The sequence below is a fragment of the Cottoperca gobio genome, chromosome 7 (assembly GCF_900634415.1).
Source record: "Cottoperca gobio chromosome 7, fCotGob3.1, whole genome shotgun sequence".
NCBI lineage: Eukaryota > Metazoa > Chordata > Actinopteri > Perciformes > Bovichtidae > Cottoperca > Cottoperca gobio.
Genome location: NC_041361.1, coordinates 21,121,787 through 21,147,815, shown reverse-complemented (window position 1 = coordinate 21,147,815; position 26,029 = coordinate 21,121,787). Strand labels below are relative to the sequence as shown.

The 26,029-nt window shown below is 41.8% G+C and overlaps 1 protein-coding gene across 1 annotated transcript in view; it reads left to right on the top strand.

Annotated features, from left to right (window-relative positions):
• Positions 1-25,769, top strand: part of ntsr1 (neurotensin receptor 1 (high affinity)) — a 41,757-nt gene extending 15,988 nt beyond the window's left edge. Inside the window, exons 2-4 of the mRNA XM_029436072.1 lie at positions 8,137-8,338; positions 20,464-20,548; positions 25,228-25,769. Coding sequence (XP_029291932.1) covers positions 8,137-8,338; positions 20,464-20,548; positions 25,228-25,483 — 543 coding nt within the window. The 3' untranslated portion in view covers positions 25,484-25,769. The remainder of the gene's footprint in view (positions 1-8,136; positions 8,339-20,463; positions 20,549-25,227) is intronic.
• Positions 25,770-26,029: the final 260 nt, after the last annotated feature.

Sequence of the window (26,029 nt, the reverse complement as noted above, 5' to 3'; positions counted from 1 at the left end):
AGGTGTGAAGCACAGTGATCAAAACATGCCGCACAAAGGGGGCAGGTGGAGCAAATGTTGTTTTTGCCAGTTAATGTGTGTATGGTGGGTGGTGATGGCCTAGTGGTCTAGTGGTTTGGCTTCCAAACAGAACACCAGTCAGTTCAATACCAGGGCTGCCACTATTGTGCCCCTGAGCAAGGTACTTAACCCCGAGGTGCTCCAGGGAGACTGTCCCTGTAGTTAGTTCACTGTAAGTCGCTCTGGATAAGAGCATCTGCTAAATGTCCTGTAATGTAAAAGGAAACAAGCATACAGTCTTGTCTGTCTGCCTCCTACAAACTATCAAGACTGAAACTGTGCAAACAGTGATTGAAAAATCAGGAGGGCATTAGGGCTGAGGTAGGAAAACATTTAGATGCGGTTTGCCATCATCTCCAGTTGGTCTCGTGCTCCATCTTTAAGTGACATCCCATCATTTGGCATGGTTTGCCCCATTGTGTGTATCATCCTTTGTGTATGTACGTCTCTGTATATACACGTGCAGACCTCTCTGGGAACCATCACCTTATCGTGGTGGAGAGGTTTGTGTGTCCCTATGAACCTGAGAGCTGTGTTGTCTGGAGCCTAGTGCTCCTGGTAGGGTCTCCCAAGGCAAATTGGTCTCAGGTGAGGGGCCAGACTAAGAATGGTTCAAAACGACTTCATGAAAGAAAGGGAAAGGAAAGGAGAGACCCTGCCCAGAGGAAGCCCGGGGCCCCCGTCTGGAGCCAGGCCCAGAGTGAGGGCCCGATAGCGAGCGCCTGGTGGCCGGGTTTGCCACGGAGCCCGGTCAGGCACAGCCCGAAGAAGCTACGTGGTGCCTCCCATCCATCCATCCTGTGGGCCCACCACTCATGGGAAAAACCGCTGGGGTCGGGTGCGCTGTCACGGTGGCAGTGATGGTCAGGGACCTCGACGGACCAGACCCGGGCAGCAGAGGCTGGCTCTGGGGACGTGGAACGTCACCTCTCTGTGGGGGAAGGAGCCGGAACTAGTGCGGGAGGTGGATCGCTACCAGTTGGATCTGGTGGGGCTTACCTCCACGCACAGTCTTGGCTCTGGAACCGTACTCCTGGATAGGGGTTGGACTCTATTCTTCTCCGGAGTTGCCCAAGGTGTGAGGCGTCGGGCCGGGGTGGGGATACTCACTAGCCCCCGGCTGAGCAGCCGCTACGTTGGAGTTTATCCCGGTGGACGAGAGGGTCGACCTCCCTACGCCTTCGGGTTATGGGGGGGAAAACTCTGACTGTTGTTTGTGCCTATGCCCCAAACCGCAGTTCTGAGTATTCGGCCTTCTTGGAGACCCTGAATGGAGCCCTGCAGGGGGCTCCAGTAGGGGACTCCGTAGTCTTGCTGGGAGACTTCAACGCACACGTGGGAAACGATGGAGACACCTGGAGAGGCGTGATTGGGAGGAAGGGCCTCCCTGATCTAAACCCGAACGGTCGTTTGTTGTTGGACTTCTGTGCTAGTCATGGAATGGCCATAACAAACACCATGTTCGAACATAAGGATGCTCATAAGTGCACGTGGTACCAGAGCACCCTAGGCCAAAGGTCAATGATCTATTTCGTAATCGTATCATCTGATCTGAGGCCGCATGTTTTGGACACTCGGGTGAAGAGAGGGGCGGAGCTGTCGACTGATCACCATCTGGTGGTGAGTTGGATCAAGGGGTGGGGGAAGACTCTGGACAGACCTGGTAAACCCAAACGGGTAGTGCGGGTGAACTGGGAATGTCTGGAGGAAGCCCCTGTCCTGGGGATCTTTAACTCACACCTACGGCAGAGCTTTTCAGCCATCCCTGTGGAGGTTGGGGGCATTGAACCTGAGTGGGTGATGTTCAAAACCTCTATTGGTGAAGCTGCGGTGATGAGCTGTGGTCTCAAGGTCTTAGGTGCCTCAAGGGGCGGTAACCCTCGAACACCGTGGTGGACCCCGGTGGTCAGGGAAGCCGTCCGACTGAAGAAGGAGTCCTTCCGGGTTATGTTATCCGGGAGGACTCCGGAAACAGTTGCAGGGTATCGAAGGACTAGAAGGGCGGCAGCTTCTGCCGTGTCAGAGGCAAAGCAGCGGGTGTGGGAGAAGTTCGGAGAAGCTATGGAGAAGGACTTTCGGTCGGCACCAAGGTGCTTCTGGAAAACCATCCGGCACCTCAGGAGGGGGAAGCGAGAAACCATCCAAGCTGTGTACAGCAAGGGTGGGACCCTGCTGACTTCAACTGAGAAGGTTATCGGCCGCTGGAAGGAGCACTTTGAGGAACTCCTGAATCCGACTAACACGCCCTTTATGGTTGAGGCAGAGCTGGAAGCTGATGGGGGATCATCGTCAATTTCCCTGAGGTAGTCAAACAACTCCACAGTGGCAAAGCCGCAGGGGTTGATGAGATCCGTCCAGAAATGCTGAAGGCTTTGGGTGTTGAGGGGCTGTCTTGGTTGACACGCCTCGTCAACATTGCGTGGAAATCTGGGACAGTGCCTAGGGGTTGGCAGACCGGGGTGGTGGTTCCCCTATTTAAAAAGGGGGACCAGAGAGTGTGTGCCAACTACAGGGGTATCACACTTCTCCCTCCCTGGTAAAGTCTACTCCAAGGTACTGGAAAGGAGGGTTCGGCCGGTAGTCGAACCTCTGATTGAAGAGGAACAATGCGGATTCCATCCTGGTCGTGGAACAACAGACCAACTCTTTACTCTTGCAAGGATCCTGGAGGGGGCCTGGGAGTACGCCCATCCGGTCTACATGTGTTTTGTGGATCTGGAGAAGGCGTATGACCGGGTCCCCCGGGTGATACTGTGGGAGGTGCTGCGGGAGTATGGGGTGAGGGGGTCACTTTTGAGGGCCATCCAATCCCTGTACGCCCAAAGCGAGAGTTGTGTCCGGATACTCAGCAGTAAGTCGGACTCGTTTCCCGTGAATGTTGGCCTCCGCCAGGGCTGCGCTTTATCACCAATCCTGTTCGTGATTTTCATGGATAGGATATCGAGGCGTAGTCGTGGAGGAGAGGGGTTGCAGTTCGGTGACCTGAGGATCTCATCGCTGCTCTTTGCAGATGATGTGGTCCTTATGGCATCATCGGTCTATGACCTTCAACAGTCACTGGATCGGTTCGCAGCCGAGTGTGCAGCGGTTGGGATGAGGATCAGCACCTCCAAATCTGAGGCCATGGCTCTCAGCAGGAAACCGGTGGATTGCCTACACCGGGTAGGGAATGAGCCATTACCCCAAGTGAAGGAGTTCAAGTACCTCGGGGTCTTGTTCGCGAGTGAGGGGACAATGGAGCGAGAGATTGGCCGGAGAATCGGAGCAGCGGGGGCGGTATTACAGTCACTTTACCGCACCGTTGTGACGAAAAGAGAGCTGAGCCAGAAGGCAAAGCTCTCAATATACCGGTCGATCTTCGTTCCTACCCTCACCTATGGTCATGAAGGCTGGGTCATGACCGAAAGAACGAGATCACGGGTACAAGCGGCCAAAATGGGTTTTCTCAGACGGGTGGCTGGCGTCTCCCTTAGAGATAGGGTGAGAAGCTCAGCCATCCGTGAGAGACTCGGAGTAGAGCCGCTGCTCCTTTACATTGAAAGGAGCCAGTTGAGGTGGTTCGGGCATCTAGTAAGTATGCCACCTGGGCGCCTCCCTAGGGAGGTGTTCCAGGCACGTCCAGCTGGGAGGAGACCCCGGGGAAGACCCAGGACTCGGTGGAGAGATTATATCTCCTCACTGGCCTGGGAACGCCTCAGCATCCCCCAGTCGTTGCTGGAGGATGTGGCCCGGAGAAGGGAAGATTGGGGTTCGTTACTGGAGCTGCTGCCCCCGCGACTCGATCCCGGATAAGCGGTAGACGATGGATGGATGGAGACTGGTGTCGAGATCAGGGCTGTCCAGCTGGTGAAGGTGGTCTGTATACAAAAACAGACATGAGAATAATTTAATTGATTCCAGTGTTTCATTTTGTGGCACACATTGCTGTTCTTATGAGGGTTGTTTTTTGTATTTCCAGTTACCTGCTTTAATGGATATTCCAGGTGAACATGTTTTACCAGAAGACGGATAATGTAAGCTGCTCAACGTGTGAGTTAGAAAAGCATTAGCTGCATTGTTTGTTGTGAGCTGCGGCTCCCTCACACACCGCTCAGCAGTCTAATCACGTTTCCAGTTGCAGACTCAGGGTTCCACACATTAAAATGTGAGCAGAGCATATTATAGCTTCTGAATTTCATAGGATACTTTCTGATGCGACTTTTTGATGCCTTTTATAGATGTATTTGTTAAATTTTATTCAAATTCAATTTGTTAAAGAGCTATGTCAATCCACATTATTACATTATATGTACACAAAGCATTTTAGGTTAAAACAAATATATAACACATTGACTTTCTTTTTTTAATGCAAATTGAATCAAGAGGGCACATAAACAAAGCAAATGATCTTAACATATGACACACAAACAAATATACGTGGCTGAGGTTGCTAGGTGACAGTTTAATGATGGCAGACAGCATTGTATAACAAGAACCCCACAGCTGTAATTTAAATTTAACAGCCCAAAAAGGCTGGAGGAGCTGAGGAAAACCCAGCACAGCAGCCTGAATGTCCTGGAGTTGTCCGTTGAATGATTTTTGCTGCTGTCTTTATCGTCCTTATTAGGTTTCTTTAGAGTCCTGTGCCAGCACACTCTCTGTGGCGCATCGGTAAATAATCACAAGAACTTGATTCCCGTACCAAAACTCTTGAAGCGCCTCGGGAAGTTTTTGAGGATGCCCTTTGTGTTTAGGGACCATGTGAGTGTGTTTGTAGCAAGTGTGGCCAGGAAAAGCAAATCTTATTGTTGTTACATATATAATACATAAAGTTGGTAGTTTGCGTGTTGGGTTCAGGTGGTTGATTAACATCATTTTCAGACTTGGTGCGGGTTGAATACCAGTTTAGGTGGATGTGGGTGGGTGTATTAAAAGCTCTGATTTACCGCCACACGTAACTACTTGATAGGCTTTGAGTGTAAACATTTCAGAATTGGCACATTTCAATATATGCGGTCTAATAGAGAGCCAAATTGTTTGTTTATATAACTGCAGGTGCATCCCAGTGCCTTGCAACAGTTCTATTTTCAGAAGATCAGGTGCACGCTGATCAGCTTTGAGTCTTTGTTATCATTTTGAATAAAAAAAAGAGGTTCAAAATAAATATTTGCTGGAAATCGCTTTTTATGTTTATTTGGAATTAATTTAGGCTGCAGGTAGAATGCACACTGCACTGTCGCCAATTTAATAAATTGAGAGATAACATGCAGATACCTTTTCTATTCTAAACAGTCTCCGCTGTACTTTGTGTTTAATTCTAATATGTAAACTTTAGCATGGTGAACATGACAAACATCAGCATTTATTTTCATTGTGAGCATGTTAGCATGCTGACGTTAGCATTTAGCTCAAAGTACAGCCTTACTGTGTGAGCGGTTCACAGAAAAAATACAGTGAGAAAGATCTTTGGACAGTATATCGACATCATACCAGCAATTTCACAAAATTTAATTTAATTAATTTAATGTCTAAATCTGTAGAAAATGTTAGAAAAAAAAAAATTTACATTTTAAAACTCAACACTCCCTCTTTCCTGTTTTAGAGTTTTTCTGTGGACAGAAACCCTTCATTTGTTCACACAAGGCTTTTATACTGAAATGTTTGCAAGATAGTTAGTGGAAAAAAGCAGTGTCTTGAACGGATCTATTAATAAATAGAGTACCGGCTTTTAATTGTGGATTATTATTATTATTATTATTATTATTATTATTATTATTATTATTATTATTATTATTAACAAATGAGGACATGCTTCTTAACCTTTTTCTGTCTAAAATAAACAGAAATTATATTTATTATGAAATTAAAAGAAACATTTTATTATAGATGGCTGTTGTTAATGGCAAACTCACACACCCTACACACATGCAAGCTGCAGCAGTTTAACGAGCGAGCCGTCACACGCTCAAGCAGGCGGTGTAGCTGAATTTTCAAAGGAATATGAACCTTGTTTTGTTGTTGGAAGTCTTAAGTAACGATCTAAGACACAAATGTTGACCCATATTGCTTATGTTTCTTCTATGACTGCATCGAGTCTCCTTTATGTCCCTGAATCCTCTTATTCAAAATGTGGTCATCATAAAACAGAAACATGCCCACACGCTTACCTGCACGAACGCTGTTCCAATGCTCAGATCCTGCGACTCTACAAACATAGCAGGATGGGGGTTTTGTTTACCTTTTTGAAAGTCAAGTTCCAAATGGCCAAAAACTGCATTATTGGTTTTCTTATCAGGGAGTGAAGCTGCCAGCTACTTCCAGTCACATCCCACATAAAAGTTAGTCGTAAATCTCTGGTGACAAGGAGGCGAATTAGAACAACGGGTTCTCAACACTTGATAAGAGTTATATATTGCACACGGTTGAAGCTCTGGCAGCAGTTAGCGAAGAGGACATCAAAGTCTTTTAGTCTTTGTAGACCATAAAAATATTAATTTTAAGATTTTCTAACCTAACATCTTCTCTATGCATAAAAATGTCAAAACTTTCAACTCTTTGAAAGTTTCAATTTTCACTGTGTGTCACCCTTTTCTCCTCCAATCAATCTTTCCTAATGCCTCAATTTCCTTGCACTTCAGTCCCAATTATCTACATTAGCTCTGCCAGTTCTTTGGCTGCTTTTCAATTATTTTTTTCTTTCTACCCAAGCAGAGGTTATGCCTCACTCTGAAGCCGGGGTTTGCCTTTTTTAATTTTATTTTCTGCTCTCCTTTTCAACTTTAATGAGTCAACAATGTTGAGGAGACGGGGCCGTCAGAAGTCAGCCTGTTCATTAAAGCCATTAACATTTTCATCCATGATTATCCCTTGGAAAAACAACAGTACTGCGTGTGTGTGTGTAGTAGGTGGAGAGGGAATGCTGTAGGGAAGAACTGAAGTAAAATATGTTACTTAATAGTTGATTATCTACACAAATTACCATCACACACATCCGTTCACGTTCTCTCTCTTCAACAACCTCTCGTACCAGCTCCACACAGTTACACAGCAGCTTTAGTAATAAGCCAGCTGTCACAATGGATGTGTGGCTGCATCTCTACTTTTCTTTCCTCCATTCGGCTCTCGCTTCATTCTTCTCTCTCATTAATCTCAGCTGCTCACTCTATTCTCCCTCTTTTATGTTCTACCAGCAGTGAGGCAGCAGAGAGTGAAGAAAATGGCTTGGGCAAAACTTTCCATTCTAAATTTGATCAAAGTTGGCACTCAATGAAATTACATTTTACGATTGTATTCAAGTGTTTCTCAATAAGACTTTTGAATTGCTGGGAAATGACAGAGAAGTCGATATGTTTTCATCATTCCTTTCTCAGGGAAAACAAAGCAAGGAAACTATTGATGTATTCATATGCCCGCTAAATTGATTTAATCAAAGGAGGACTGCATTAGATGGGTTTTGAAAAACACAAAAAGTGGTCGACTCAATAAGATTTGCTGCGCCTCTAATTTTCTCTCGTATACAAGAGTCCGTCATCCCTCTCTCTCTCTCTCTCACACTAGGTGTCTACTCAACATTTTCTGAAGTATTTTCCATGATTTGCTTTCAAGTAATAATCTGCAATATTTGGATATAAATAAAAATTTAATATAAACATTCCCACTGACTGCATTAAAAAACTGAAGTCAAAATATGTAGAATCAAACACAATGGAGAATAATCATAAATTGAACAGAAATTCACATACAATTTCTTAGGAATAATTGTAGGCGAAAGAAACAATAAAAAAAACATTGAACATGAAGATGCTTGGTTTATTGAGAAGTTTGTTCTTTGATCCATCATTCTCATTCAACTCTATAAACAAATGTTTCCCTATATCACCTTGGTTGTGTATTTGTTTAAAAAAAAAGGTGAGGACAGTTTTTGCTATTATTCGTATTTTGTATCTTAATAATTGTGCAAATAAACTAAACTCCATCGCTAGATGAGCCACCAGGACCAAACTATATTCTGATGGACCAAACTCCCATTTTCTGATATAGAAGCTTATTTGTTAGGATCTGACCTTCACCAGTGTTCTGTCTTTTCTCTCTGTACAGGTGAACGCATTTCTGTCCTTTGTGATACCCATGGTGGCCATAGCTGCACTGAACGGGGTCATAGCAAATCAGCTGCTGCGAATGTTCCGCGAGGCAGAGCAAGAGAACCGTGTCTGCATCGTTGAGGGAAATCCCACCATGCTGAACGCCACCGTGAAGCCCAACCGTGCTCAGTCGCTTCGCCATGGAGTTCTTGTTCTCCGTAAGTAAACATCCTCCCAATTTACACACACACAAAATATAAAAGAAACACTTTTGTTTTTGCTCCCATTTTTCATGAGCCAAGATCTAAGACTTTTTGTATGTACACAGAAGGCCTATTTCTCTCAAACAATGTTCACAAATGTGTTTAAATCTGTTAGTGAGCAAATCCATCCACTGCACATGTCAGAGTGAACCTTTATTGTGAGCAGTCTAAGACACACCTGTGCAGTAATCATGCTGTCTAATCAGCATCTTGATATGCCACACCTGTGAGGTGGATGGATTATCTCAGTACTCACTAACAGATTTAAACACATTTGTGAACAATGTTTGAGAGAAATAGGCCTTTTGTGTTCATAGAAAGTCTCAGATCTTTGATTTCAGATCGTGAAAAATGGAAGCAAAAACTAAAGTGTTATTTTTGGTCAGTGTATGTATACAGAAGGAGAGGTGGTTATTTGTTGTGTATTTAAGTAACAAATGGATCTTCAAGTCAATTGGCAATCTAGTTAGTTAGAGTACTTGTAGTGCATCTCATTATTTTAAATTGATGTACAATTAATGTATAACCACGAATTCAGGAGTAGTATGCAGGAAGCATGTTTCCTATTGAAATGCCTGGAGAAGCGGCTGCTAGCTGTCCTTTATCGGAGGTACTGAAGTTATCATTAGTGTGAACAATAAGCCATAAGGTTGAAATTTAGTCTCTTTAGAAGTTACTTTTCAGTTTTCCACCTCCGCAGCTGCAGCGCACAGCTGCCTTTCTAAACTGTGTCCAATCCAAACAGGGTTCTGTGTCTGTCAGACGGTCTCACTGGGATACATACAGGTACATCTCAATAAATTAGAATATCATGGAAAAGTTAGTTTATTTCACTAATTCAATTAAAAAAAAAAGTGAAACTCATATTATATGGATTCATTACAGACAAAGTGAAATATTTCATGCCTTTATTTGTTTTAATCTTCATGATTACGGCTTACAGCTAATGAAAACCCAAGAATCAGTATCTCAAAAAACAGCAGTAATTCAAACAAACACTTTCACACGCGTGCACACTTTAAAGATTAACTTAGGTGCTTCTTCAAACTGTCAGTGATCTGCACTTCACTCACCCCAAACGAGCAAATGCTCCATATTCCTCCCTGTTATCTAGTCAGTGATGTAGCGCTGAATCAAAGCAACCAACACTATAATTTAACATGCTGATTTATTTATTTTTGTTTGTCTTATTTGGCATAAACAACATACAAAGCTCCTTAGCAACCTCCCTCTATATTTTTTACTTGAATCATACTGCTACAATTACATTTGAGATATCACTTTTGTTAAGAATGACTAGAAATTCACAATTATTAAATGCTAAACCATAATTGTGACAATCCCTTGAAGTACAGTATAACTAAAATAATTAGTTGAATTTAATATTTGATACCAGGAGATCCACACATATTGAAAAAAACAGTTTGAATCAGGAGCAGGTAGAGGCTAATAAGTAGCAGGTGCGTCACTTAGACTGATGAGGACACAGGCCGACACTGCTTGCAACTTATATCAACACCCAAAGCTCTCAACATCATCCATACAACGTTAGTTCTTTAGAAGCTTTTAGACTTTTAATGTCTTAACAACTATTAGATAGATTGCCATGGAACTTATACACACATATACCCAGATTCTTGTTCCCCCCCCTTTAAACACAGCACCACCATCAGGTCTAAATTTGCCATCAGTCAAAAGTGTGCTTTATTTTTAGTACTAATTAGCGAAGGTTAGCATGCTAACATGCTAAGCTAAGTGGTAAACATGGTACAAACATTATATCTTACATTATAACATCAGCATGTTAGCATGCTGTCATTAGTGTTGAGCTGAAGGCGGGTCCCAAATCCATCCATTCCAAGTCAGTTTTTAGTATGTGGTGTGTTCACTCTGAAAAAGTGAGTAAATTAAGTATAGGCTACTCCACCAGACACAATGCATATTAGATACAGTGGCATTTTGGAGTGTGCTGTTGATGGACACTATTCTAGCACAATGCAATCCACAGTGGAAAAGGTGGAGCTCTGACAGCTGGGATCAAATGTAAATAAATAAGTGGATAGTGATGAAACGCCCGGAATGTATTAGCTTCTTGTCCCGAAACCTCTACCTGCTCCTGGTGATGGTCTCAAAGTAAAACCAGGAAGCTTGAACCAGCATCGATGCAGAATAACTCTACTTTTAATATAATGTTTTATGTTATGAATATATAAATATGGATGTTTCCGTGCATGTTTTTTTTTTTCAACTATAAGAGTCACTGCAATTACACATCTGTATTTAGCTCCCGTCTCTTGTTTAAGATCTCATCGAGATCTGCTTGACATTTCTGGCATTTCATTAAGGACTTGTAATTAAATGCATAATGTCTTTCTATAATGGTTTTGCTTGCATTGTTCTGACCTATGTCATCATATCACAGAATGAATACAGAGCTAAATTGATTCACTATTAATGTAGTGGCGATACGAGTCCAGTTTTTTCTCTAATACGCAGCCGTTGCTGATCTGTCCTAATGCGCAGAGAGTAGTGTTGCACTTTAGTGACAATCTAATTAGATTGATAATGCAATCAAATTTCAATTATGGGAGGTTTTTTTTATGATTTCTCATACTACTTTGTGATTGTGATTGCCATCTGTACACCGATGTAATGTAGAGACTGAATAATCTTCACTGAAATGCGCATCACGTTCTTTACTCATCAATTATGAAAGCTGACTGAGACATTGATCAGAATGAGGCCCAGATAATGTTGCCCTCTCCACTCCCCCTTCTCTTTCTTTCTCTGACCTTCTTTAACTGAATTAGACCTGCTCTGTACGTGTGTGTGAATGTGCGTGTGTGTGTGCATGCGTACCTATGCAACAATGGACCTCAGCGGTTATTTCACCAATAGTGGACTCGTGGGGCCAATGTTGGGGCATGCTTTAAACAACGCTAACATTATGGAGTCCCAGTCGGGCTCTCAGCTTCAAACTGTATTGGAAATGTAAAGTAACCCGGAAAACAGGAATAAAAAATACTTTGAAATCCCCCTCATAAGAAACAATCATAGTAAAATTTGAAATAAAATGTTCATCAGTAAGATCACCCAAAACACATCTAAGGGCAGACTTTTACAAGATCTTTAAAATTGTTAAGTTCTAAATCAAACTCCCGTTTCCAATTTTCACAAGCACAGTTTTAAAATATACTGAAGGAAAGCGAATAATCATTATCCAAAAATGTAGAACTAATCCTTTAAATTAAAAACTTTTAATTTAAATTGGCCTAACTCAAATCTGTACATTGGACTTAGTTTCTTAATAGACTTGATTTCCATTATGTTCTATATTATACTGTATATTGTATATGTTCATTTTTCATTCAGTGTTATTTCTCAACAGACTTTGTGTATCCTTGAGGTTTAACACATGTCGGATTGAATTTCCTTCCTGATAAAACAATTACAGGGACAGATTTAAAAAATAATTTAATAATTTGCATAGATTACATCCATGTTTGCAAATTGTCTGACTTCTTTATTTGCCTTCGATGACACATTACCATCATCACCTGTTGATCAGTGGACTAGCAGGACACCGGTGAGAGTCCTGGCACGGGGAGCCACTAAAAACATTGTGCCCGAAGGCTGCTAGTGGTCAGAAATTCATCAGGGTAGACAGAACATTCTCATTTTGTGAAGAATCACAGCTCAAGATGAGTAAAATGTTCCATAAACAAGAGAACAACTTGGTTTGTTGCCACAGCTTTAATGTCTTTTTGTACTCATGCAAAAGTGTGCACAATCACATTATTGACTTGCGAGATTGTATGAAGTAGCGCTTAAAATGTGAGGCTTTAAAGTTGGGTTCAAGTATAAGTATAATCCTACATAAGACAATATGGCAATCTTATCTGACTTTTTAGGCAATTTGTGTTTTGGAACAAAGGTAAACATTTAGGAGTTGTAGTGATGTCATATTTCAGTCCTCATTAGACATCAATGGTTAATATGTAAAGCCATAAACTCAAAGCGCTGTGACAGCAGAAGGTGGTTTGCCAGGGTTTCAAAATTACTTTCTGATAAATGGCTGTGTGAGTTTGTGTGTGTGCGTGGGTGATGACCGACTAACAATAACAAATTGAAATTCCAATCTGCCGCTGGCTTATCGATGGGCTGAGGGCTGAAGCGCGAAAGACACACACACACACACACACACACTTTAACACATAGGGCATGCTGGCTCCCTCTACTTCCACTGTTTTCCTACTGAGTGCGTCTGTGTATAGGCATTCTTTCACTTTGTCATCTGTTCTTTAATAGTTCAAGGTAACCTATTGAGATGTTCTCACATTTCAGCAAAGAGTCCACATGTGTACGTCCACTATGAAATCGAAAACAAATACACATTGGTGCAGCTGTGGGATGAGTGTTTCTTTGCTGCGCCCCAAGTGAATGAATTAATAAATAATGTAGAGACTTTCACCACAGAGCCAGAGAAAAGAAAATGTACGCAAGAGTCTGATTTAATCTTTTAAATCAGGCATACAAATTGGCACTCAAATATCTGTTTGATCTCTGTTGTGTAGCTGGCCTATCGTGCAGTGATAAGTGCCGCTTATGAAGCTTCATGAATATACCAGATGAGTTTCCTGCAATGACTAAGATTGGACCTGGCCCCAAAATAGATAAGTGAACCATGATGATGTTCTTACAGTAGTTTATCAGATGAGCCCTGTGGTGACCATAGAGGCATCATTTTGCCTTTTTTAGTTTTTTTGGCAGTGTGAAAAAAAAGTGTGGGGGGCTAGCTAGGGCTAGAAAGAATTCATTGTAACCTGGGGTTTGAATTCTGGGAAAGACAGCAGGGAAACCCGCAGCCATAGATAACAGCAGTAGTCTTTACCACTGTTGACTATTCACTGTTGACCGATATAATACATGTTCACGTACCACAGGGACATAAGTCAAGCAATATCCTTCACTGTAGGTCACAATGTCCGAGAGGATAGCGGAGTGCATCATCACCTCATGTGAATGGTAAGACACTTATAACTTGAATCCTGACAAATTCATTCCACGGTTGTAAACTAGACTTAGATATTTACATGTTTGGACAAATAGACACAGGTATTAATTAGACGGCAGGTAACGTTTGTCAATATGGACATGCTTCGCATACTTACATGGCTTAGATTCTCCAGAATTCAATAGTTCATTTTACCAAGCGCACAAGTTGTTTACAGCATGATAAACAAGGGAAACAAAAGAAACACCATGAATAAAACTAATTGGAATTATTCGTTAAATAATAACTTGGACCAGTAGCAGAGCTAACATTTGCGTCACTGGTGCAAGATTCAGGCTGCGAGTAGGAAAAACCAAAGAAAATGATATTTTTGCCTAAGTGTCCGAACGTTTATTTATAATTAAAGTGTTGGATTTTTTACTTTTTTTAGATCTCTCCTCCGCTCTGTAGGTCTCGGGGCCCCGTCCCTTCGCGAAACAGAGCACAGGAGAGAATGTGAATGCACAAAGCAACGCAGTAGACACAGAAACGTGCACATAAATCATCATAAGCGTTTAGTTTATTTAATAAAAGAGCGCTTATTCAATGAGAGTTGGGGGGGGGCGCAGCGCCTCAGACTTGTTCCTTTGTTGGCTGCTCATTTTTTAGTGCAAATTGTTTGGCATTCGATAGCCTGCTGTGTTTAACACCGATTAAAGTTTGAATCTCAAACTTCTTACCATTGCATTTGTTTAACACTCCTGAATAAAATACATGGCGTATTAGATAGATACTTTATTTATCCCGAGGGAAATTCAGGCATCCAGTAGCTTAAAACATGAAATACAACAATGGCCAGGGGGACAAAAGAGTTCTTGAACCTGTCTGTGGAGCACCTCTGCCGGGTGAGTGTGCTGTGCAGAGGGTGGTGGGCGTTGTCCAGGATGGATAACAGTTTGCCAAGGGTCCTTCTCTCTGCTACTGTCACCAGGGAGTCCAGCTCTGTGCCCTCTACAGAGCCAGCCCTCCTTACCAGTTGGAGAAATCAAAAAACATCATTCTCCCCACGCCACTCCCCTTGTCCAGATGAGAGTAAGCCCTGTGTAACAGATAGAGGATGGAGTCATCCACGTCCACCTTTGCCTGGTATGCGAACTGCAGAGGATCTTGTGCATGGCGGACCTGGGGTCTGAGGTGATGGGCAAAAGCCGCTCCATGATCTTCATCATGTGTGATGTCAGTGCAACCGGCCGGAAGTCATCTGGTTCCCTAGGGTGTTTCTTTTTGGGGACAGGGATGAGACATGAAGTCTTCCAGAGAACTGGGACCCTCCCCAGCCGCAAGTTCAGGTTGAACATACACTGAAGGGGCTCCCCGAGTTCAACAGAACAGGCCTTTACCATCCGGGCCAGCTGCTTTACTGGGACGCAGTCTCTTCAGCTCTCTGCTCACCTGATCTTTGGTGATGATGGAGGGGAGGGTGGTTGCAAAGTCCCTGGAGGCAGCCTGGGTGTCGGTGTTGGGGGAGGTGCTGGGTGGGCAGCTCCTGGCTGCAACAGCTCGGCTATCAAACCTGTTGTAGAACAGGTTGAGCTGGTTTGCTCTCACAGCATCCCCTTCTGTTGTGTTGCTACCCTTCTTCTTGCAGCCTGTGATGGTTTTCATGCAGTCCCAGACCTCCCTCAGTGTTGTTGTCTCGCAGCTTCTGCTCTACTTTCCTTGTATATTCCTCCTTTGCCTCTCAGTTGAACCTTGAGCTCCCCCTGCACGCGCTTCAGCTCTTCCCGGTCTCCCTCCTTGAATGCCCTCTTCTTCCTGTTAAGGATGTCCTTGACATTGCTGGTGATCCAGGGTTTGTTGTTAGGGAAGCTGCGTACAGTTTTCATGGGAACCACAACATCCATACAGAAGTTCAGGTAGTCAGTGATACAGTGCGACACTTCAATGTCCTCACCATGTGGCTCTTGCAGGACGCTCCAGTCAGTAGACTCAAAACAGTCTCTCAGCGCCTCCTCTGCCTCCGGAGACCACTTCCTAAAGGAACGTGTGGTTGTAGGTTGTAGGTTGTGTCTGGATCCTTGGTTTGTATTGTGGTTTCAGCAGCACTAGGTTGTGATCAGACTTCCCCAGTGGGGGTAACAGTGTAAGCACCCTTCACATTAGCATAGAGGAGGTCTAATGTCCTGTTCTTGGTGGGGCAGCTTAAAAACTGATGAAATTAGAAATTAGAAATTATTAGGGCAATTGAAAGTAAAAACATCATATTTTAGCAACCTAATAAGAAAAGTATTATAAGAATTTAAATACAAAAATATAATATGTAATATAAATAAATACTAAAAATAATAATCATAATACAAACAGAATAATCAACATTAAATACCAGGGGAGACAATTAGCCTACATTTTATTTGATGGGGCGGTAAGGGACCTGGATAATGGATAGGGGGCACTGTCCCAAAAAAAATGTGTTACATTTAGTAAAGAGGACCCAAACGTAGTTCACGGACAAGAGTGTCTTAACAAAAAGAGAGCTTTATTAAACAAAAGCTTAAAAATACAAAAGGGCAAAAGGTAAAACAGAAAGAACAAACCAGGATTGACACGAGGAAACAGCAGGTAACATAGATGACAAACCAACAAGGAACACTGGGACAGACAGGTGTATATATGTAGCCGGTCTGTAACTGACACCACGATCGACTCTGCGTTGTGTGGAACCAGGAAATAACGATGAGGAGAACGTCTGCCTTTATTGTCTCAAGACTCAGAGAGAGGCCTCATCCAGCGCCGAGCAACTCTCTACCCCTATGCCTCCGCGGAACCCGAAAGTGGCGCGAACACAGAAAGTGCCAGTTTTAGGAGTATCAAAATAAAAGCATATTTAACTAAATAAGACTCCTCGAAATAAATATACAAAAAAGGAGTATTATTACAATAAAATATGAACAAATGGATGTTTGTGAAATATAAAACATGTTATCATTTATACATCGGTTACATATATACACACAGACACTAATCAAGAAAACGAGACACAGCTGGAGGAGAAAGGCAAAGGACACAAGGGCAGGGTGAATGGACACAGGAGGATCAAATCAACAACACAAGGACAGGAAGTAAAACAAGACATGACACAAGGGGGAGTGGACTTTTCAAAAATAAAACAGGAGTAGAAAATCAAGATCATGACAAAAGGTTGAGAACCACTGCTTTAGTTCAAATGGGACTACCGATCAAAAGTGTAATTTGTGTTATGTGTTCAAGCTGTGAATATTGCCATGTGAAGTGCATTGCTCATTGTCTGCTGCACTTTAATTGAGATAAACAAAAGTTTATCTTCTTCCTGCACCATGTTGTTGGGTATGCTTGTTTCCGTTACCTTGCTTGCTTCAAAATAAAAGTGTTTCCCACCTTTCCCTGTTTAGTTTTCTCCCCTTTTCCTGTTTTGGTATGCGTAATGGGCTCGTCCCTGACGGGCAGATGGGTTTCAAGAGGATAAAGAGAGATCTTGTGTCGGTATGTCGGGTGGCATAGTAAAACAAGCTTGTTAACTGTCTCGGAGCTAGATGTTTTTTTTAAGGCTGTGGCCGTCCAAGAAGCAGTTGATTTATGTAAAGCCTCGGTCTTAATTACATTTGAGCCTACGGCAAGTGGAGACCGCATTTTTTTTCTCAGTTTCCGAATGTTTCCCCTTTCAGAGCAGGTAACTTGGACTAATTTATATTTTCAGTGACTGCTGTGACTGCCACATACAATCCAAAAACAAAACTACACATGAGGGATTTGATTCATGTATTTAGGCACTTTTTCAGAGAATTCATGCTGTTTTGCAGGCAGCATTATTCACTTTTACACCTTGGAAGGTACATCTTGGTTGTTGCACTAATGCAGATTTTACAGATGACATGCACACATACAGTAGAGCTTTCTAACAAGTGCTAAATTCGATATTTGAGTTGAGTTGTTTGAGCCCGTTCTTCCAGTGGGAATTTTAATCCAATTTTTCCAAGGAGAATATATTGAATGCAGTGACAGGTGTGATGAAGAGGACCGTTTGAAAAGACTACAAAACCCACCCATGACAGTGTACTGCCTTGTGATCCAATCACGAGAGTATGGAAAAGTGTAAGAAAAAAAGAGAAGAAAAAGAAAGAAAGATAAACACCAAGCACGCCTGCACAAATCTTGTAAAGCACAACACAGCTGTTTGAAAAAAACATTGTTTTGTGCCAACTTAAGCGGCTCATTTATAACCTTCATTTCCTTTGTAATGTTTGTTTTGTGCTATTTTTTATGTATTGTTGATTTTTGAGTAAATAAGGTTTTGTTTAATAGATTATTCAGATATGAATGGATAAAAACAGCATATGAATGTTTTGCCGCACAGCTTATTGCCGCAATTCAACAAATCACACGCCTTAGTCTTGGAGTAAAATCTGAACACACAGACATGTTAGAGATATTTTTAGATTTAAGTGTGAAGTTTTCTTCCATATCAAAGAAATCTAGTGATAGTTGGATGTCTGTACAATCTTGGGTATATTGCAAGCAGGAACTGCTGATAGTTAATTCGGCATAATATTAATGCTGCCAATTTGCTGGTGTCTCCCTTTTGCCAAGATGGCAAATGTGGAGATGTGATCAACCCAGCAGGGATGGGCAACTGGCGGCCCGCAGGCCAGAAATGAATACAATTATTGGTTTCACAGTTGTAAACAAGCAAATCATTCAAACCAAGTTCCGCTAGAGGCGAATATTATGAATATTAGAGGTGTGATTTACAGATGCACACAGATTTACGGTGGATGAGCCGTGGGTAATGCGTGGAGAGGTTTTTTGCGTATTGACATGCAGTGTATTGTGCAACAGCAGGAGAGGCCACAAATATCTCATTAAAACCGCTTACCTTGTGCGGGCCCGCCGGCGGGACCAGCAGGTGTTTTATTGCGCCTGTTCATGTACATTTTTGAATTCTGAAAAGAAAAAAAAAAAGATTAGAATCTCGTCTATTTTAATATGAAGATGAAAATCACAACAGCGGTACAATCAGCTCCTCAAACTAGCAAGTACACTCAAAATCAAAATCATAACTTTGAGCCCACTTACCTATAAAGCCTCATAAATATCCTCTTTTCAGCAATATTTTGAAAAAGACGCTCCTAAGGCATTGCCAGAGGTCCACACGTTCATTTCCGGGAAAAATATATCCACTGTGAACATCGTCACATCGATAAAAGTCCATGAACAGGTGTTGCAATCTGTGAAATCAGCTGATCGATTTTTACATTGTGTGATCATAAACAGTCATAACGAATATCTCGTGCGCTCATCACGGTACAGACACGTCCTGGTTTTAGCTCGGGCTCTCAGCATTAGATTGACACTTCATTTGAGCCAATCGGAGCTTCGATGGGTGTTTTACAACCTTCATGAGCCAATGAGTGTCAATTTGATAAGAAAGTGCCCACCCACTTTTTTTGTTACAGACTGACCCTGGACCAGCTCAGCGTCCTGGTGGCGCGCGCATCGTATAGGAAATGTGCGCCTCTTTCGTTAGATGTGTCACTTCCCTTGGTTTGTTTTTTTTAAATAAAATGTATTTCCTAAATATTATTTATTGCACAGAAAGAAATACAAAAAAAACATTAAAATATTAGAAAAAAATTCTTTATACTTCACTTACTCTGTGTGATTACTTGACAACAGGAAATTTGGGTATATAATAGTTATTTATAAATAGATACAAATAACATTAATTAATAAATATTATAATATGTACAATACATGTACATATTGCACAGTTGTTGTACGTCTGGTGTTACTCTTAGACAAACCTGTCTAATAAATTAAGTTTTTATCCCTTTTTATCTGAAATTTGGTGGTGGAACACTTGGTTCTATGTTTCTATTGTGTATTTCTGCTCGGGACTACCAGCTATACCCATCTTCAGACATCTTTTTCAACAAAGAAATTCTGGCGGAGTGTATTTTCTTCAAATTCAGTATATTCAGACCACTATTACTCAGTGCCAGAAGCACTTTGAGTGATTCTTCACTGTTTTGCAAGAACAATAAGAGAGTTATCTTTTGAATGAGCCCAAAATCATGCAGCTGGTGCAAATGGTTGAAGAGCAGCTTTCAATTTACTTTGGGTATGTCGTTTGTAGGTATTTTCGGGCAAATTCGCCCACACTGTGGGATACCGTCTACCACGGGGCACTGAGATTCATAACAAACCTCAAAACCCTGACGCACCACTGCACCTTATATGCTCGTGTTGGATGGTCTTCCCTGACCACCCGTAGACTGAAACACTGGCACATCCTTATTTATAAAACTATTCTGGGTGCTCTTCCACAAGACCTAAGGATCTACATTAGTAGGAAATGCATTGGACCGTATCGGCTTCGCTCCGAGGACTTGTTTCTTTTAACTGTCCCAAAAGTCCGTACAGAACTGGGGAAAAGGGCTTTTAGTTACGCTGCTCCGGCTGCCTGGAACCAGCTGCAGAATGAGCTGAAACTCAGAAAGCTGGTCTCTCTGAACAGACTTAAAGCAACGCTTAAAGATATTGAAGCAGACCGCTGTGTCTGTAAATGTTTTAATTAATGTTGTGATTGTGATAGTTGTTTTTGTCTGTAACTGTGCTGCTGCCTATCTTGGGCAGGACACTCTTGAAAAACAGATTTTTAATCTCAATGAGGCCATATCCTGGTTAAATAAAGGTTATAAATAAACACTGTAAGAGGTTATTCAGTAAACTCACTATCCACAAGTCCAGGGGACACATCCTTATGTTTTCCCTGATAATCCTTGTGAACAACAAATAAGTGTCGGCAATAGGAGAGCTAGTAGTTGTTGGTGGGGAGCACAGTCCTGCTTTGCTAACTGACGGAGCTAACATCAACGGTATAGTATTTGTTCAAGTTTCTCAAACATTCACATTACAATCTTCTGAACTATGTAATGCAATTTTGCAAATAAGCCTTTTCACTTTCTGCATTTCTTGTATGTTTTTTGTGTGTGTATATTGCTTCCTATCTTTCTTCTGGACCTCTGATGCCATCTCTTTCCCTTGTGTTCAGGAGCGGTGGTCATAGCCTTCGTGGTCTGCTGGCTGCCCTATCACGCTCGCCGCCTCATGTTTTGCTACGTCTCTGACTGGTCCGAGTGAGTAACGATTCTTCTCAGCCTCTCATGCGAGCTAACCTCCAATAGTTTGTTTGTTTGCTCACTTGACACACACACACACACACACACACACACACACACACACACACACACACACACACACACACACACACACAGTTTATGGTATAAACTAAGCAACTAGTTGCCTTCAGACAATGGTTGTAGAATGTAAGCACCCGTTTGTCTTTATAATAATAGGATTATTGTCAAGTTATTTTCTAAATGTGCAGCTTCCCTATACTTGAAAGGGATAGAAACATCTACCCAAAGTTTTTTAACTGGATTTCACTCAAAGACCAAACAGCTGTTTTCATTTTTTCCTCCTTTTATTATTTGCAAGTTCAGCAAAAGTCAGACAAGGTAATTAGCACTTGTTGATTAGGTATTTAGGTGAAAAACATTTTGAATAGAAAACAAACGGAAAAGAGGATTAATACATATTACACGGCAACTCAAATAAATGTCAATAGCAAGATACACACATTTGTAATTTCCAGCTATTTCTATTTCATCAAGCATTAGAACCACTAAATGCACTCCCACTAAATGAACATAACACATGCACAGCTGCTGTCATAATTTTAACAGGTAATGCATTTCATTTTACCGAGTAAATATGAACTTCTTCATTTCAACTATAAGTACTTCATAATTTTTAATTAAATACAATTATGCAGTCATTTTTAAATAACAAACGATATAAGAAATTAAACAAGCCGTTCTGAAAACATGTACACAATCAGCTCACCGAGCCACACACACACAAGCGCGCTATCGATCATGACATAAATCCAGCGTCAATCAAACTAGTAGCGGCAGCGATCTCCAGCAGATAAGTCTCTTAAGCTAAAAAGTTCAGCGTCTTACCGGCTGCCTCTTCGGTCTTGATAGATATTTCGGCCCTGCACAATCTTGCTCCGGATTTCGACATAGTCAAGAACACATCCTCTCTGCGCTGCCATAACGCCAAGCGGCGCTCTTTTAAATGGGAAACACTCAGGCAGATTGGTCACATCCAGTTTGTCCTAATACTATCTGGACAGCTCCAGTTTGAATTGACAGCTTCGGTTTGACTTGACAATTATGCTAGTACTGTATTGCTGTGTGTTTTGTGCATAATGCCTGCAGTAGAGGCATTATTGGGAGGCAAGCACTGTTATTATTCTCTCGCTTAAAGCACTCCCTTACTGCTAGTCAAGCTGTCTTTTTAGACACACCACCAACTCTATCTTATTAAACAGACAGCACCACCACCAAGCACTTTACCAAAACATGTTTACATTTCATGACAGTTAACACTTCATGTCCCTTGTCTTCTATCTTGTTGGTTATCTTTATTGATTAATGTGTTAATGGATGGTTGGCTTACCATGATATTCCTACCCTTACCTTAACCAATCTCATGCCTTAAACTTAAACAACCCAACCACCAAAGGCAACCAGTACTAGCCAATCAGAGGCAGAGAAGGGCGGGTCATGCCTTCGGCATAGTAGCAGAGTGTATTTTTAGGAGTCAATGTCTCCCCAACACAATTGAAACAATTTAGGTTTTGGCTGCAAAACTACATCGTTTATGTAGGTTTAGTAAAGGAAAGATCATGGTTCAGGTTAAAATAAGTATGCTTTTTATGTAACTCAATTTATTTCAATTTAAAGTGAACATGAGCAGTGTTCTCCCGGGTGAAAAACCTTTGTTTGGCCCATCGATCCACCCGGACCTTCTCCCGACGCAGACTTTGATTAAAACATATTTCTGTTGAATGTACATGTCCCAAAGGATTGTAAATGACTTTCTACTAGCATCGTTTCTGTGGTTCCACCACAAAATGTGTTAAGAGCTTGTGGTCTCACAATTTCTGTGCGATCAGGTCCACTGTTCATTTGTAGCATTTTCTTTCTCTTGGAGGTTTGCTGTCCTCGAGCTGAGAAGCACCTTATTCACTGGAGTGTTTGTATGTGAGATAATGACAGACACAGGGCTCAATTTTTCTATATCCGTGGTGCAATGCGCAAATAACAGAAAACAATGCATTTTGCAGGGGGCTCAGGGCATCAGAATTGTGCTTATTTTGTGCCAAACACCAAGCGCAGATGGATGAATGTTGATTGGGAGAAGGGAGTTTCAGTTAGTGTTATAGTGACTGGTAGCTGTCACGAACAGTAAAATATTTTGCTTTCTTTGCCTGGTAATGGCAGTAGGTTGGTCCTGAGTGAATATGCCACAAGAGGATATTGTCTGATGCGCATTAAGCACAGAATCATCGCCTTTGAAAATGCTGCACCTGAGGTCCACAGTTTGTACAACGTCATGTGTAATTATAATGAAAAGTGTCTGCAGCTTGAGGGATGCCTATCAAAATTCTACCGATGCAAAGACCAGTATCATCATCTTCTTCCGTCATCCTCCATTACATGAGCAGAGACCACAGAAGTACATGAGTATACATAATGAAAAGGTCAACTGTCACTGTTGTCCCTTCCAATCCTACCCTCATTCATCTTTAATGGTGTTCCTGTATGCAGACAGACATGCACATCATTGACTTTCTGCACACTTCAGCAACCCTTGTTCAGTGCAAGAGCAGAACAGATCAATACGCCAGATTCTAGTAACTGAGATGACGCTTGGGAGTATCTACACTATATGTGAGGACATTGATGTGTTATGACTCATAACTTTTGCTTTACCTTAAGTGTCCGTTTTCTGTGTTACATACCCTCCTGTTTATTATCCTATCACCTTTGCTTTTTCTGTGCACATAAAGAAATACAATACTGTATAATCTCATGAGAGCATGGATGGATTACTGACCTGGACTTCCAGGTGAAAAACAGCTGCAATGAGACAAAAAAAGGAAAATGAGGAATGTAACTCCTCATCGGCCCGCGTGTCATTGTCTACCGACATTTTTTGAGCAGGATTTTGGAAAAAAGACACTTGCTTGGTGGAAGGGTATAGCACGGGCTAAGGAAGAATCTATTACCTTTTGGATGAGTAGATTCACAAAATCCTATTTTTTTGTGCTTTCATTTCCTTTTTTTCTAGAATTTCTAGTGGGTTTTTTAATGCACAAATTGAAAATGGAAATAACAGGTGGATTGAAAAGCACACTTTTATGCACAAATAACATGAAATGGTATCAGTACACATGAACACTGGTAAGCACAATTTGCACAATTCAGTCCGAAACAAAAATGCAGAATTATAACATCTGCAAACTTTTAAGGATGTACTTTTTATTCCTTGTCATAACCCAGGCTCTAGGCCATGACAAAACACGGGAAGGACACAAAATGCCAAAATATGAGCGATTTATTTACAAAAAGAACATAAATTGCGAAGTAAATTGAAATATGAGACGTGATAATCAGTGATCAGTAATGTGCATGTTGATGTGTATGGATATTGTGGTGTAAGGTGTTGTGAAGCAAATCATGAAACAAAAGACAAAGCAAAACAACAGGGTTTCTTGGCTCAGGCAGGGAGAGAGAGAGAGAGAGCATCGCAGATGCTGGGCCTTTTATATCCTAAGGAGCGCTGGGCCCAGGTGCTCCAGATCTGACTGGATACTGCCATCAGCTCCACTGACACCTTAAAGATATTCAACACAGTGACTGAGATAAGACAGGTTAAGCAGGGGCCGTCACACCTTCATGTATTATCTTCATTAAACGGACTTCCTTGATTATATATGTATATGTTGTAGTCACTTTAATTCTCCCTTCATCTCCATTTCTTTCCTTGCCATCTCTGTACACCTCCCATTTCCTGCCCCCTCTTATATAATATGTATATCCTTAATGTCCCTCTTCTCTCCTGCTGTGTATCTTAATATCCCTCTTCCTTCTCCTCTCCAACAGCAGTCAGAGGGACAGAGTCAGATCACTGAGTTAAAAATATTATCACATAAACTTCACTTGCTGGTGGGTAGCCCACACTGCAAACTTGGATATGCTTGATCTGTTAATGACTTTGAAAGCATTTCTGGTAGTGGACCTAGCAGGGACATTTAAAGAGAAGATTATTGGGTTGGAGTAATACATGCTCACTAGCCATTAGTACTCAACAGGCGTCACACTCTGTGGTTGGCTGAGCAAATCTCTTAGAATGTCAATTCTCAAAACTAAATTTCTTTAATTATCTGTCCAGTGGAATAAAACAGGAAGGGATTTATAATCTCATTATACATTTACATTTTTTACAGTTAGCCTAGTTTTTGCTCAAGAGCCACCATCTACATACTGTATATAGCTAATGTGGCCCAAGAGCTATGTGTTTATGTGTCACAAGAGCTAGCTCAAAATTTAGTTCACACAGATTAAAATGAGTTCACGTTCATAGTTCACAATTTTGAATGAAGTTTAGTTCTAAGTTCACATTCATTTCATGCAGGAGATTTTTTGCTAGTTTTTGTTAAACTGGTCGGATGCTCTGGCGCTTAATTTGTCTAAAAACCTGTACACGTAAAACATACAGAACACACAGAACAGTATCTTTGTGCAAAAAACATCGTTACAGGACTGTGATGAGCCCAAGCTTGTCAAATTTACTTTGGAATAGATGGTGGCTGATGTCTCCGTATGTGTGTGTATAATTTGATAGTCATGAACATTTGGCACCACATAACAATGGCTCTCTGTCTTCTGTTTCCTCACAGTGACTTGTATGACTTCTACCATTATTTCTACATGCTGACCAACGTCCTGTTTTACGTCAGCTCGGCCGTCAATCCGATCCTCTACAACCTGGTGTCCGCCACCTACCGCCAGATCTTCTTCTCCATGCTGGGCTACTTCTGCATGCCCTGCCGCCAAACACCCAAGGGGCACCGTCATCCCCTAACCCGCCACTCCATCAGTATCTCCAGCAACCACACCCTCTCCACCAACATCATCAAAGAGACGGTGTACTGATTGGGCTGCAACAGAATGCACTTTATCTACTATAAATCCATCCGCTGCCACCTTGTGATTATTCGGCCAACTTAATCAAGGAAGTTCTGAAACAGTTTGAGACGGTTGGCACATCCAGTACTGGGATCATCATCTTTGTCATGTGGGCTCATTTGGCCACTCTGAGTGCATTGTGATTTCATTACAGATGCACATTTTATTATGTGTTATTGTGTGTTGTGTCTTTATTCATTAAACATCTCAAAATCTCAAGGACTGCCTTCTTTCATCTACGTAACATTGCAAAAATAAGACACATCCTGTCTCAAAATGATGCAGAAAAACTAGTCCATGCATTTGTTACTTCAAGGCTGGATTACTGCAACTCATTGTTATCATGTTGTCCCAAAAAGTCGCTTAAGACTCTTCAGTTGATCCAAAATGCAGCGGCACGTGTATTGACAAGAACTAGGAAACGGGATCATATTACTCCTGTTTTAGCTGCTCTGCACTGGCTCCCGTAAAATACAGAATAGAATTCAAAATCCTTCTCCTGACTTACAAAGC